Source organism: Oncorhynchus mykiss, chromosome 9, assembly GCF_057628025.1.
Source record: "Oncorhynchus mykiss isolate SJ-2025 chromosome 9, ASM5762802v1, whole genome shotgun sequence".
In the NCBI taxonomy this organism is placed as follows: domain Eukaryota; kingdom Metazoa; phylum Chordata; class Actinopteri; order Salmoniformes; family Salmonidae; genus Oncorhynchus; species Oncorhynchus mykiss.
In genome coordinates, this window is record NC_143030.1 from 59360127 (window position 1) to 59375610 (window position 15484).

General features: G+C 42.4%; 1 protein-coding gene across 2 annotated transcripts in view; it reads right to left on the reverse strand.

Annotated features, from left to right (window-relative positions):
- LOC110531204 (centrosomal protein of 104 kDa) overlaps positions 1–15484 on the reverse strand; it is a 43073-nt gene that overhangs the window by 2116 nt on the left and 25473 nt on the right. For both annotated transcript variants that reach the window (XM_090185746.1, XM_036988334.2), the window contains exons 20-21: positions 15406–15473; positions 1981–2068 (exon numbers count right to left, since the gene is read on the reverse strand). In XM_090185746.1, the coding sequence (XP_090041872.1) occupies positions 1981–2068; positions 15406–15473 (156 nt within the window). The remainder of the gene's footprint in view (positions 1–1980; positions 2069–15405; positions 15474–15484) is intronic.

The following is a 15484-nucleotide window of genomic DNA, read 5'->3' on the forward strand; positions in this document are numbered from 1 at the left end:
AAATTGATTGGACGTGATTTGGAAAGAAAACACCTGTCTATATAAGGTTCCACAGTTGACAGTGCATGTCAGAGCAAAAACCAAGCCATGAGTTCGAAGGAAGTATCCGTAGAGCGCCAAGACAGGATTGTGTCAAGGCACAGATCTGGGCAAGGTTACCAAAAAAACAATTTCTGCAGCATTGAAGGTCCCCAAGAATACAGTGGCCTACATCATTCTTAAATGGAAGAAGTTTGGAACCACCAAGACTCTTCCTCGAGCTGGCCGCCCGGCAAAAGTGAGCAATCGGGGTGAGAAGGGATGGTCACTGACAGAGTTCCAGAGTTCCTCTGTGGAAATGGTTGTCCTTCTGGAAGGTTCTCCAATCTCTGCAGCACTCCACCAATCAGGCCTTTATGGTAGAGTGGTCAGACGGAAGCCACTCCTCAGTAAAAGTCACATGACAGCCCGCTTGGAGTTTGCAAAAAGGCACCTAAAGGACTCTGACTATGAGAAACATGATTCTCTGGTCTGATGAAACCAAGATTGAACTCTTTGTCCTGAATGCCAAGTGTCTCATCTGGAGGAAACCTGGCATCATCCTTACGGTAAAGCATGGTGGTGGCAGCATCATGCTGTGGGGATGTTTTTCAGCAGCAGGAAGACTAGTCATGATCGAGGAAAAGATGAATGGAGCAAAGTACAGAGAGATCCTTGATGAAAACCTACAAGTCCCTGCATGTCCTTGAGTGGCCCAGCCAGAGCCCAGACTTGAACCCGATCAAACATCTCTGGAGAGACCTGAAAATAGCTGTGCAGCGACACTCCCCATCCAACCTGACAGAGCTTGAGAGGATCTGCAGAGAATGGGAGAAACTCCCCAAATACAGGTGTGCCAAGCTTGTAGCATCATACTCAAGACGACTTGAGGTTGTAATTGCTGCCAAAAGGTGCTACAACAAAGTACTGAGTAAAGGGTCTGAATACTTATGTACATTGTTTTATACATTTGCAAACCTTTCTGAAAACCTGTTTTTGTTTTGTCATTATGGGGTATTGTGTGTAGATTGAGGGAAACAAATCAATCAATTTTAGAATAAGGCTGTAACGTAACAAAATGTGGAAAAAGTCAAGGGGTCTGAATACTTTTCGAATGCACTATAGGTCTAAAAAGGGACTAAAATGGCCACTTTTCATCATGATGTTAAAAAATAAATAAAAATACAAATGTAAAAGCATGCCAAACAGCTTTCCTCCCAATTAAGTTTCTATGTGAGAATTGCCAGAACAATCTGATAGCAAAAATATTTTCAGTCTGGAATTGCCTTGTGTGTATTGTATACAGGTAACCTGCAAGGCAAGAAGGTTGTACAGTGTTTGAATGCTGTGTGTGTGTGTGTACACGTTTGCAGAATGTGCATCAGAGGAGATTGGTGGCACCTTAATTGGGGAGGACGGGCTCAAGGTAATGGCTGGAGTGGAATGGTATCAAATACAGCAAACGCTTGATGACATTCCATTTACTCCATTCCAGTCATTATTATGAGCCGTCCTCCCCTCAGCAGCCTCCACTGACTGGCATGCATGTATGCGCACACAAAGGACAGAGGAAAAAACACGAAAGTTCCTGTGATGGCAAAGGTCAGGAAATGACAAATACAAACAAAAAATAAGCTTTCAGTGAAAGGGTATAAACAGACAAAATTCGTAACCAATGAACTATCACTTGAGCACATACTGTACTGATCATTCACATGCACTAATTGGTTTTGCATTTTGAAAGCATTACTGGCTTTTTCAGTTTTTATGAATTCACAAGAATGCAAAACACATTATTTACCATACAACAAATTGACATTTCAATGCATCTCTCGGCATGAGACTGGAACACAGCTATATAGCTGACCAATATGCAGCATGGGCCCGTTCCATGGGTCTAACACTACCCCCCAGGCTTGGGTGGAAGAGCGGGGGGGGTAAGTGGGTGTATGAATGACTTACCTTGTGCCAGCTGGCCTCTCTGCAATACCGCAGTCCTCCGTGAGTTCTGTTTACAGCCCTCTCGGCCCATGAGGTGTGCCTTCCAGGCCTGGAGGACAAAGAGCAAGTCAGTCTGCTGCTGGCCTATAAAATGATATACTCTCTCCCTCTTACTCCATGCATGCCTTTGCTTTGCAGCAGCACTGTGGGCAAGTGTCAGAGCCTGGCTAATGGCCGACTTGGCGCTCCAACACAGGGGTTTTTCTGGCACACCAGGCAAGGGTTTGGGCCGCAGAGGTTCAACTGCTACTGAGAGTTTTCCTTGTCGAAGGTAAGAAGGAGAAGTGCGAGGGAGAATGAATGCGGCAGCGCTGCTTGAGGGCTTCCTGAAAATGTGCCTCCTCAGTTCATCTTAAGAAGGACACTGCATGTGTGTTTTTATGAATTTAAAAAGGCAAGTAAGTTAAGAACACATTTTTATTTACAATGACGGCCTACCAAAAGCCAAAAGGCCTCCTGCGGGGATGGGGGATTAAAAATAAAAATGTAGGACAAAACATACATCACAACGAGAGAGACCCCACAACACTACATAAAGAGAGACCTAAGACAACACAGCATGGCAGCAACACATGACAACACAGCATGGTAGCAACACAACATGACAACAATACAGTAGCAACACAACATGGCAGCAGCACAAAGCATGATACAAACATTATTTGGCACAGACAACAGCTCCAAAGTCGCTGGAAGACATTTTCAATCTTTGTCTGACTGACGCATGAACAGGTTTCAGATGTTATATACGGAAGAGTTACTCTGTCAAATTTCCCCCAAAAGGAGGCTTAGTGTCGACATGCATTGACAATGCAGCTCAAATAGAGCATTTACATTCTATTCTAATATTTCTATTTACAGTGGCAAGAAAAAGTATATGAACCCTGGATTTCTGCATAATTCGGTCATGAAATTTGATTCCTCTAGGTCACAACAATAGACAAACAAAGTCTGCTTAAACTAATAACACAAGAAAACGTATAATTTTATGTCTTTATTGAACACACCGTGTAAACATTCACAGTGCCGGGTGGGAAAAATGTGAACCCTTGGATTTAATAACTGGTTGACCCTCCTTTGGTAGCAATAACCTCAACAAAATGTTTTCTGTAGTTGCGGATCAGACCTGCACAACAGTCAGGAGGAATTTTGGACCATTCCTCTTTACAAAACTGTTTCAGTTCAGCAATAGTCTTGGGATGTCTGGTGTGAACTGTTCTCTTGAGGTCATACCACAGCATCTCAATCGGGTTGAGGTCAGGACTTCTGTTGAAGCCATTCTGTTGTTGGTTTACTTCTGTGTTTTGGGTCGTTGTCCTGTTGCATCACACAACTTCTGTTGAGCTTAAATTGGCGGACAGATAGTCTTACATTCTCCTGCAAAATGTCTTGATAAACTTGGGAATTCATTTTTCCGTCGATGATAGCAAGCTGTCCAGGCCCTGAGAGAGCAAAGCAGCCCCAAACCATGATGCTCCCTCCACCATACTTTACAGTTGGGATTAAGTTTTGATGTTGGTGTGCTGTGCCTTCTTTTCTCCACACATAGTGTTGTGTGTTCCTTCCAAACAACTAAACTTTAGTTTCATCTGTCCACAAAATATTTTGCCAGTAGTGCTGTGGAACATCCAGGTGCACTTTTGCAAATTTCAGACGTGCAGCAATGGGTTTGTTTTGGACTGCAGTGGCTTCTTCCATGGTGTCCTATGAACACCATTCTCGTTTAGTGTTTTATGTATCGTAGACTCATCAACAGAGATGTTAGCATGTTCCAGAGATTTCTGTAAGTCTTTAGTTGTCACTCTAGGATTCTTCTTGACCTCATTGAGCATACTGCACTGTGCTCTTGCAGTCATCTTTGCAGGACGGAATTCCTAGGGAGAGTAGCAACAGTGCTGAACTTTCTCCATTTATAGACAATTTGGCTTACCCTGGACTGCTGAACATCAAGGCTTTTAGAGATACTTTTGTAACCCTTTCCAGCTTTATGCAAGTCAACAATTCTTAATCTTAGGTCTTCTGAGTTCTCTTTTGTTCGAGGCATGGCATGGTTCACAATAGCCAATTCAAATTTTGAGTGTTTTTTATAGGGCAAGGCAGCTCTAACCGACATCTCCAATCTCGTCTTATTGATTGGACTCCAGGTTAGCTGACTCCTGACTCCAAATAGCTTTTAGTGAAGTCATTAGCCAAGGGGTTCACATACTTTTTCCAACCTACACTGTGAATGTTTAAATTATGTGTTCAATATAGACAAGAAAAATACAATAAGTTGTGTTTTAAAAGTTTAAGCACACTATGTTTGTCTATTGTTGTGACTTAGATGAAGATCAGATCAAATTTGATGACCAATTTACGCAGAAATCCAGGTAATTCCAAAGGGTTCACATACCTTTTCTTGCCACTGTATAATACTCATCATCCTTAAAAGATCAGGGCTGTTCAATTCCGGTCCTGGAGGTTTTTGTTTCTACCTGGTAGTTAATTGCACTTACCTGGTATCCCAGTTCTGAATTAGTCCCTTATTAGAAGGAGAGGATGAAAACCAGAAGTGTTTCGGCCCTCCAGGACTGATACTTAACAGCCCTGATAAAGAACATATTTCTTACTATTTAAAAGGGGTAATCTGCAATTGCTATATACATTTTGGACCTTTTAATATCATGATATATACTTAGGCCCATAATTATTTGCACCCTTGATAAAGATGAGCAAAAACGACCAAAATAAATAATACAAATACTGAGCTATATTGTATGCTCCAAAAGTTGGAAATTACATTATTTTATACTTAGAAGGCCATTGCAAAATGTTGGTTTCTTTGTGGCTTTTGATTAGTGGATAGGGTTCCTGTTTTTCTTGAAGATCCACTTGCGGCCAAGTGTCAGCCTCCTGGCAGAGGCAACCAGGTTTTTGGCTAAAATGTCCTGGTCCTTGGTAAAGTCCAGTGGAAGCAAAATAGCCCCATAACATCAAAGTTCCACCACCATATTTTACCATAGGTATGAGGTACTTTTCTGCATATGCTTCAGTTCTTCAACACCAAACCCTCCACTGGTGTGGTGGCCAAATAATCTCTATTTGCATGTCATCTGACCATACCACCTCCTGGAGTACATTTTAGTAATTTAGCAGACACTCTTATCCAGAATGATTTACAGTTAGTGCATTCATATAGCTAGGTGGAACAACTACATAACACAGTCATTAACATAACACAGTATCTTACAAATCCTGGCCACAGACTGAGTAATTTAAATGAATTGGTTTATGAACATTGAGAACCTAATTCTCGTGACAGTCAAATGTGAATGTTAGTTCACCAAAGGCAATTGGGTGATAATTTGAATAAGAGGTAGGGTTTCAAATGTTTTCGGGAAGATGGGCAGAAACTCTGCCATCCAGGTGGAAGCTAGTTCCACCATTGGGGTACTAGGACAGAGAAGCTTGGACTGGGCTGAGCGGGAGCGGCCTTCCCGTAGGGGTGGGAGAGCCAAGAGACCAGAGGTGGCAGAACGGAGTGCTCAGGTTGGGGTGTAGGGTTTGAGCATAGCTTGAAAGTAGGGAAGGGCAGTTCCTCTTTCTACTCCGTAGGCAAGTACCATGGTCTTGTAGTGGCTGCAAGCTTCAACTGGAAGCCAGTGGAGTGTTCGGGGAGCAGGGTGACATGGGAGAAATTGGGAAGGTTGAACACCAGGCGGGCTGCAACGTTCTGGATAAGATGTAGGTGTTTGATGACACAAGCGTGAAGCCCAGCCAACAGAGTTGCAGTAGTCCAGACGGGAGATGACAAGTGCCTGGAATAGGACCTGCACCGCTTCCTGTGTGAGGTAGGGTTGTACTCTACATATGTTGTAGCATGAACATGCAGGACAGAGTCACTGCTTTGATGTTTGCAGAGAACGACAGGGTGTCCAGACTCACGCCAAGGGTCACCGGGAGGGAGAAACCATGGAGTTGTCAAACGTGATGGAGAGGTCTTGGAGCGGGCCGACCTTCCCCGGGAGGAAGAGCAGCTCCATCCTGTCGAGGTTGAGCTTGAGCTGGTGGACCGATATCCAAGCTGAGATATCTGCCAGGCACGCAGAGATGCGTGTCGCCACCTGGGTGTCAGAAGGGGGGAAAGGAGAAAAGTAGTTGAATGTCATCCGCATAGCAATGATAGGAGAGACCATGTGAGGATGTGACAGAGCTGAACGACTTGGTGTATAGAGAGAACAGGGCGTAGATCTGAGCCCTGGGGGACACCAGTAGTGAGAGTAAGTGGTGCTGGCACAGATCCTCTCCACGTCACCTGGTAGGACCGGCCTGCCAGGTAGGATGCAATCCAAGAGTGTGCAGACCCTGAGACGCCCATAGCCCAAAGAGGGTGGAGAGGAGGGTCTGATGGTTCACGGTGTTGATGACAGCAGATTGATCTAGTAGGATGCGAGCAGAGGAGAAAGAGTCAGCTTTGGCAGTGTGGAGAGCCTCCGTGACACAGAGAAGAGCAGTCTCGGTTAAGTGACCCGTCTTGAAGCCTGACTGGTTAGGGTTAAGAAGATCATTCTGAGAGTGATAGCAAGAGAGTTCGTCAGAAACGGCACGCTGAAGTGTCTGTAATTTTTTGACGTGAGAGGAGTCGAGTGAGGGAGGAGGGGAGTGAAGAATGGGAGGTCTTCAGAGCTGGTCTGGAGAAGGGGAGGGGGTTGAGCAGGCAGGTTGTCGAGTTGCCTGACCCCACTAGTCACTGGCTTTCATCTGGAGAGAGGGGAGAAATAGGTCAAGGCGGAGGGTAGTTCTGTGTGACTGGGACCAGTGGAATGAATAAGCTGAGTGAATGAGGAGCGGATGTCGTTAACCTTTTTTTCTCCAAAGTGGTTGACAAAGTCGTCCGCAGAGAGGGAGAATGTGGAAAAAAAGTTTCATAGGGTTAGAGGCAGAAGCTTGACATTTAGAGTGCCAGAAAATGGCTTTAGCAGCAGATACAGAGGAAGAGAAAGTATAGAGGTGGGAGTGCTACCCGCAGACCTAAACAGCATTGGCACTTGGATTGGAACCGGTGCTATGGTCAGATGACATGAAAATAGACCTCTTTGGCCACACACACTAGTGGTGGGTAAGACATTGAGAAACAAAAGCATAAGCAGAAAAGTTATCATTGAGTACAGCGCAGAAGACGAATTTACGTTGTACGCTGTAACATATGGACAAAGTTGAATAGTATTGTATTGTAACATGTCAGCCTTGTTTTGAGCCATTTCATCAGAAGGATGAAAGGTTTGAGGTGGTTAGAGGTGCTGCCAGTGTTTCTTTTGCCCCGTGGACACAAGAGCATTTCATTACTTTAGTCAGGGATGGGCAACTCCAGGAAACTGAAAGGCGATTACATCTTTAATAGTTCGATTTTTTTCCAAAATGCCATGCCCAAAAGAAAATAATAACGCAAGAAAAGTTGTCACATTTTATTTCCCTTTGGATTAACAACATTTATATTTTGAAGTGAGGGCTTTGGAGTCCACTGTGACTTTAAATACAGACAATGTTTTCCATACAGCTGTTTGGTCCTTAAGCCTAACATTAACAGCACTCTGGGTGGTGGCAGATTGACAGAGGGAGGAAAATAGAGAGGCACGGTAAAACTGTGTTTGTGCTAGTGAATGCCCGTACAAGTCTTAAACCACCTTTATATCTATCTACTTAGTATTTTAGCCTTCTGTCTCATTCACCTTAGTGGGTGAGTGGAACTGACAGCATTTTAGCAACATGAAATCTTATTAAAATCTGTTAATATACACCCCCAGGAAGAATTACACGAGCGCTTAGATATGGTCATTTTCAAGTTTTCATAAATTCTTAAAATGTTTGGGAATTACGTATACTAAAGCATTTATGACAATACTATAGCAATATAGTGGCAAAGCAGCCGTGCCGTTTGCACAATTAGACACTGTAGTAAATAAAACCGAATAAAAACATTTGTCTTGTCCAGGACCGGAGTCTACGCAGACATGTGCACCATAGCCAATCAGAGGTACTGTAGGCCTACATGCAAACAAGGGCCTGCCCTCATTCACTTTGAACTGGACTGTATTTACAGGCAGTTGCAACAGCGCAACTTTAGATCATTAGAACGCATTTAGGCAAAAGCCTCAAAATACACTTGAATGGATTTCTGCAAATATGTACCTAAATACCACGGGAGTCCTCTTACATTTTGGGAACGTTACAGTTCTATTTATCATACAATCATAAAAAGGTTGGCTATCTTTCCCTATATGCATCTCAACAACAAGATCAACAACTAATGCAAGCCAGAGAAAGATGAGCTACTCTAACGAAGGAACATTAGATAAACCCTCTCAAACTTTTTCAGCTGGTTGGCCGTTAAAATTGCACTGATAAACGATGGGGAATAGCCTGCTCATCCTTCTGCAGCTTGCCTGCCATTGCATGCGTTGTCCCAACCAAGCACCCAAGCTAACTGGCTAAAGTTGGCTAGCTTGCTACTTCCAGACACAAATGAGAGAACACCTCACTAACCTGGTTAGGCTGTTTACATGTTATATAGATCGTTCATGAGCAATGTTCCCTCTAAACTACGCGCAGGCGCGCAGCTCCCCTGGGACTGACTTTCTAGTTTTCCCCTTTAGTTAACACTATCAATTTTTCCCTCTACTGTGGGAATTGCCAATATTAGCCACTTCCATTGCAACATACAAAACTAAATATGCAAGAGATTTTCTTGTAGGCGGAACACAACGGAGTAGAATTCTATTGCATTGACAATCACAACTCAGCCCATACTCTACAGACCAGATCGGTGCGGCATAACCAATCAGAGCTGCAGTATCCCTATATGTGACCCGACTCAGGAAATTAGGCGTATGTCGCAATTCACGACTTCACAGGAGAGCTGTTTGAACGTAATTTTTTTATAAAATGTTTTTGGGCAGAAATGTCTTCTTGAACATGTGAACTTTCATGTACCTTAATAACAAACTTGTATGCCATCTGTAAATACAAATAAAATTGTTAAATTATGATTGCCATGATTGGCTGAGATAATGAGTGGCTGAACATGCTGAGAGAGGAGAGAGATGGAGAAAACACCCGTCTCTGGATTACATCTTCAAACAAGAGCAACTGTGGCATGACATTCATGACAGGGAGACATGTCCATCATGCATGATGATGTATACAGGTAAGATAGCTAGCTACATTTTCAGATATTACACGTTTCTAATTTTGACCGAAAGTGGTTTCATTTCAAGCTAAAGTGTACTGTTAGCTAGCTAGCTAACGTTAGCTGGCTGGCTCTGTAGCGGACGTTGTTATTTGTATCCCAGAGTTGTTTGCTTTGCTAGTTAGAGCAAAGAAGCGTAATTACATTTTTGCCAGCAGAGCTGGTTAGGCTGTTTTCATGTTATCCATAGGTAAACAAATAATCGGCCAGAGCTTCAAGTGTGCGCTTTGAAAGCTCAGAGGGCGAAACAAGATGGGTGGGGCTAAAGCTTAAGAGGGTGTGAACGATGCTGAATGGGTGTAAACAAAGTGGAGCTCTTCACTAGATACCAAAACATTTCAAAGGCCATTTTCTCAAAAGTGAGTTAACACGTTTATCAACTTTCAAAGCAGAATTACTTTCCCATTGCTCCTCAACAATGCAGTATGATATACCATTTTGTAGCTCCGAGTCTCTATTTTTATCCAATGTAAAAACACAATTTCAAATTTTGCTACATAAGACCGAATCCAAGTGGTGAGTTACATATGCAAATAGACCATTGCCGTATATGGACCTGTGCCATTCACTTTGAACTGGACTGTGTTTAGAGCATGAGTGGTCGCGAGTAGATGCGCTTGATTTGCAATCAAAGCGAGAGCTGGATATAGCCACATGTGCACATTTGTTAATATTTTTTGCTAGTAAGTGAGTTATTAGCCTAGTTATAGCTAATTTCTAGTCAACAATGGGGGAGTTGTTGCTTCCTACAAGAGCACAAAACATGTGCATTTCTAGCCATCTTTGAAAAGCGAGTCAGAAAAAATGCTCTTTACCTATCTTAAAGGGGCAGTGCTGTATTTTGAGACAGGCTTCAATAAACTAAGTGGCCAATAGGCAGAGGGTAGCATAATGTGTGTGATTATCTGTGATAATGGTATGGGAATAATAAACTTTCTTTTGTAAAGTGGTTTCTTGCATCAAATAGCACATTCAGTCACCTCCTTGTCTGAAGGTCAAGTGGAAAAACAGGTTAATGTCAAGCCCTGCATGATTTTTCCAAAAGTCTCATGGAATGTAGGTCTACATTAAACACCACCCATTGGCTGCTACTGTAGGCTGGAAGACAGAACAGCTATTTTCATGTTAAAATGTTATGGGATACATTTTTTCAATTGTTTTTGATGTTAGGCCACTGATAGGCCTACATTATAATCAAATAGCCACAGCAGCCTACTTGGCCACTGTTATAATTGTAATTAGAGCGGTTACAGCCTCAGTGTTCACAATAAACGCACAACAGAAGTTGCACAATGTGGCACAAATTCAGCAGGTGTTGCGTGTTCGTAAATTAAGTTATTCTGCGCTCTGACACACTCACACAAGAGTGCTCTGAAATCAGAGTAGGTAGCTAGCCACAGTGAATTCACGAACGCGAGAGATATGGTAACATAGCTAGCAAAGCAATTCAATTTCAAACTAAATGACACGTGCATCTCTGCCGTAGCTGTGTAGCCACCAAAAAACGAGAAAAGGGGAAAAGGTCAGGCACTCAACCACTCCTCCAATGACATGACATCCTCCTAGCAGTTAGCTAGCTAGTGTTTGTAGCTTGCTACATAAATAGATACACTAGCATATTAGCCACGTTATGACTGACTTGTGATCATTGCCCTCACTAGTTTGGTTCTATTGACATGCCCCACCTTAATTACATTCGTCAGTTTTTGTCCAAAATAATGAGTCATTGACACTGAAACAGTGCATCCCGAATAGAGGCAGCAAACAATGTACCAGGCCAGCTGTGAATTACAACCTGATAGCAATATTTTTTGGACTAAGAAGAAATGTGAGTTATATTAATCACGCATTGAACCGAATCCATCTATTCTGCCAACATCATGGAATGTTGGGTCAAATAGTATCTATATTTGAAGTATTTTTTGTTGTTGTTGCATAAACTGGGAATTTGATATTTTTTACTGATATGATTGTATGTTTGTTTCATATCTGCAAAGAAGTTAAAATGCTGTCCGTTCCACTTTAAACACGTGTCACGTTTTCCCCCCCTAATCTCAAAAGGTGACACAAGCCAAACTAAGGCGAGGTTTGAATCCAATCAAATTGTCGGCTACGCGCCATTTAAAGGTAATTTTCGATTGAGCCCACATATGCAGTTTGCCGTGAATGTGGTTTTAGCGAAAACATTCCTTTTGAAAGGTGCATAGCCGACAAAGCACGATCGGAATAAATCCCAGCCTAAACAACATGCACCTGCCTTAGTTGAAACTGCTACATTTGATATACTACATTTTTGAAATAATGCAGGCATATTTTGTGTTTTGACAAGAAGTACTGTTGAAATCCCAGTTTTTTTTCTGGATCAAAAAGGGGCATAGGTGGTGGGCGTGGCATGGAGTGTGGCAATGGGAGTGGTTGGACTGTCGGAACTGCTTGATTTTAGCAAGACATTTGTTTCAGTTTTAAAGCACACTTCCTGTAAATTCGACACATTTTGCAATGTAGCTGAGAGAAAATATTGCAGTTTTAAAGTGAATTTCCTGCAATTCTATGCATTTTGCCTAATGATGTGTTCTTTTGCTAACAAATTATAACAAAATCAATACTGCTAAATTAATTATTTTGGAAATGTTCTATTCTCCCTGACAGTCTAGATTTTATTTTGGTGATTATTAGTTCTCAAAGATACTATAAAATGAATCCTTTTATCTTTTCTACATACGTTATATCTGGTTTTAGTCGTTTAAGTTTACACTGAAATTGTTTTTCCTTCCCGAAATCACACACACACACACAGTTGAAGTCAGAAGTTTACATACACTTAGGTTGGAGTCATTAAAACTCATTTTTCAACCACTCCACAAAAACTATCGTTTTGGCAAGTCAGTTAGGACATCTACTTTGTGCGTGACACAAGTAACTTTTCCAACAATTGTTTACAGACAGAGTATTTCACTTATAATTCACTGTATCCAGTGGGTCAATTCCAGTGGGTCAGAAGTTTACATACACTAAGTTGACTGTGCCTTTAAACAGCTTGGAAAATTCCAGAACATTATGTCATGGCTTTTGAAGCTTCTGATAAATTATGTCAATTAGCCTGAGTTAACTGGAGGTGTACCTGTGGATGTATTTCAAGGACTACCTTCAAACTCAGTGCCTCTTTGCTTTACATCATGGGAAAATCAAAAGAAATCAGCCAAGACCTCAGAAAAAAAATATTGTAGACCTCCACAAGTCTGGTTCATCCTTGGGAGCAATTTCCAAATGCCTGAAGGTACCAGGTTCATCTGTACAAACAATAATACGCAAATATAAACACCATGGGACCACGCAGCCGTCAAGCCGCTCAGGAAGGAGAGGCATTCAGTCTCCTAGAGATGAAAGTACTTTGGTGCGATAAGTGCAAATCAATCCCAGAACAACAGCAAAGGACCTTGTGAAGATGCTGGAGGAAACCGGTGCAAAACTATCTATAGTTCCACAGTAAAGCGAGTCCTATATTGACATAGCCTGAAAGCCCACTCAGCAAGGAAGAAGCCACTGCTCCAAAACCACCATTAAAAACGGCAGTCTACGGTTTGCAACTGCACATGGGGACAAAGATCGTCCTTTTTGGAGAAATGTCCTCTGGTCTGATGAAACAAAATTTGGCAATCATTATGTTTGGAGGAAAAAGAGGGAGGCTTGCAAGCCGAAGAACACCATCCCAACCGTGGAGCACGGGGGTGGCAGCATCATGTTGTGGGGGTGCTTTGCTGCAAGAGGGACTGGTGCACTTCACAAAATAGATGGCATCATGAGAGGGGAAAATGGTGTGGATATATTGAAGCAACATCTCAAGACATCAGTCAGGAAGTTAAAGCTTAGTCGCAAATGGGTCTTCCAAATAGACAATGACCCCAAGCATACATCCAAAGTTATGGCAAAATTGGCTTAAGGACAACAAAGTCAAGCTATTGGAGTGGCCATCACAAAGCCCTGACCTCAATCCCAGAGAAAATTTGTGGGCAGAACTGAAAAAGCGTGTGCGAGCAAGGAGGCCTACAAACCTGACTCAGTTACACCAGCTCTATCAGTAGGAATGGGCCAAAAATCACCCAACTTATTGTGGGATGCTTGTGGAAGGCTACCCGAAATAATTGACCGAAGTTCAACAATTTAAAGGCAATGCTACCAAATACTAATTGAGCGTATGTAAACTTCTGACCCACTGGGAATGTGATGAAAGAAATAAAAGCTGACATTTCACATTCTTAAAATAAAGTGGTGATCCTAACTGACCTAAAACAGGGAAGTCTTACTGGGATTAAATGTCAGGAATTGTGAAAAACTGAGTTTAAATGTATTTGGCTAAGGTGTATGTAAACTTCAACTGTGTGTATGTGTGTGTATGTATATATACACACACACACACACACACACACACACACAGTGGGGCAAAAAAGTATTTAGTCAGCCACCAATTGTGCAAGTTCTCCCACTTAAAAAGATGAGGCCTGTAATTTTCATCATAGACAAAATGAGAAGGAAAAAAAAATCCAGAAAATCATACTGTAGGATTATGGTGGAAAATAAGTATTTGGTCAATAACAAAAGTTTATCTAAATACTTTGTAATATACCCTTTGTTGGCAATGACAGAGGTCAAAAACGTTTTCTGTAAGTCTTCACAAGGTTTTCACACACTGTTGCTGGTATTTTGGCCCAATCCTCCATGCAGATCTCCTCCAGAGCAGTGATGTTTTGGGGCTGTTGCTGGGCAACCCGTACTTTCAACTCCCTCCAAAGATTTTCTATGGGGCTGAGATCTGGAGACTGGCTAGGCCAGTCCAGGACCTTGAAATGCTTCTTACGAAGCCACTCCCTTCGTTGCCCAGGCGGTGTGTTTGGGATCATTGTCATGCTGAAAGACCCAGCCACGTTTCATCTTCAATGCCCTTGCTGATGGAAGGAGGTTTTCACTCAAAATCTCACGATACATGGCCCCATTCATTTTTTCCTTTACACGGATCAGTCGTCCTGGTCCCTTTGCAGAAAAACAGCCCCAAAGCATGATGTTTCCACCCCCATGCTTCACAGTAGGTATGGTGTTCTTTGGATGCAACTCAGCATTCTTTGTCCTCCAAACACGACGAGTTGAGTTTTTACCAAAAAGTTATATTTTGGTTTCATCTGACATTCTCCCAATCTTCTTCTGGATCATCCAAATGCTCTCTAGCAAACTTCAGATGGGCCTGGATATGTACTGGCTTAAGCAGGGGGACACGTCTGGCACTGCAGGATTTGAGTCCCTGGCGGCGTAGTGTGTTACTGATGGTAGGCTTTGTTACTTTGGTCCCAGCTCTCTGCAGGTCATTCACTAGGTCCCCCCGTGTGGTTCTGGGATTTTTGCTCACCGTTCTTGTGATAATTTTGACCCCACGGGGTGAGATCTTGCGTGGAGCCCCAGATCGAGGGAGATTATCAGTGGTCTTGTATGTCTTCCATTTCCTAATAAATTGTTCCCACAGTTGATTTCTTCAAACCAAGCTGCTTACCTAATGCATATTCAGTCTTCCCAGCCTGGTGCAGGTCTACAATTTTGTTTCTGATGTCCTTTGACGGCTATTTGGTCTTGGCCATAGTGGAGTTTGGAGTGTGACTGTGAGGTTGTGGACAGGTGTCTTTTATACTGATAACAAGTTCAAACAGGTGCCATTAATACAGGTAACGAGTGGAGGACAGAGGAGCCTCTTAAAGAAGAAGTTACAGGTCTGTGAGAGCCAGAAATCTTGCTTGTTTGTAGGTGACCAAATACTTATTTTTCACCATAATTTGCAAATAAATTCATTAAAAATCCTACAATGTGATTTTCTGGATTTTTCTTCTCATTGTCTGTCATAGTTGAAGTGTACCTATGATGAAAATAAGACCTCTCTCATCTTTTTAAGTGGGAGAACTTAAACAATTGGTGACACACACACACACACACACACACACACACATACATACATACATACTATACGGTTTGAACTTAGTCATCCCCAAAAAATGCATAGGTGGCCCTTCCAAATGCTTAGGTGGCCCGAGTCTGACAGTGACTGGCTACAGTGAAAAGGACCAAGGCCAGTATTTGCGGTCCTTTATTATATAATCTGTGGGAGTGCAACAGAATCTCACCTCTTCTCCAGACATAAAGTTGTTGTGACACAAAGGACAGTGGTTAGAGCCTTTGACTGACCCAGGAGCTGAAAACAAA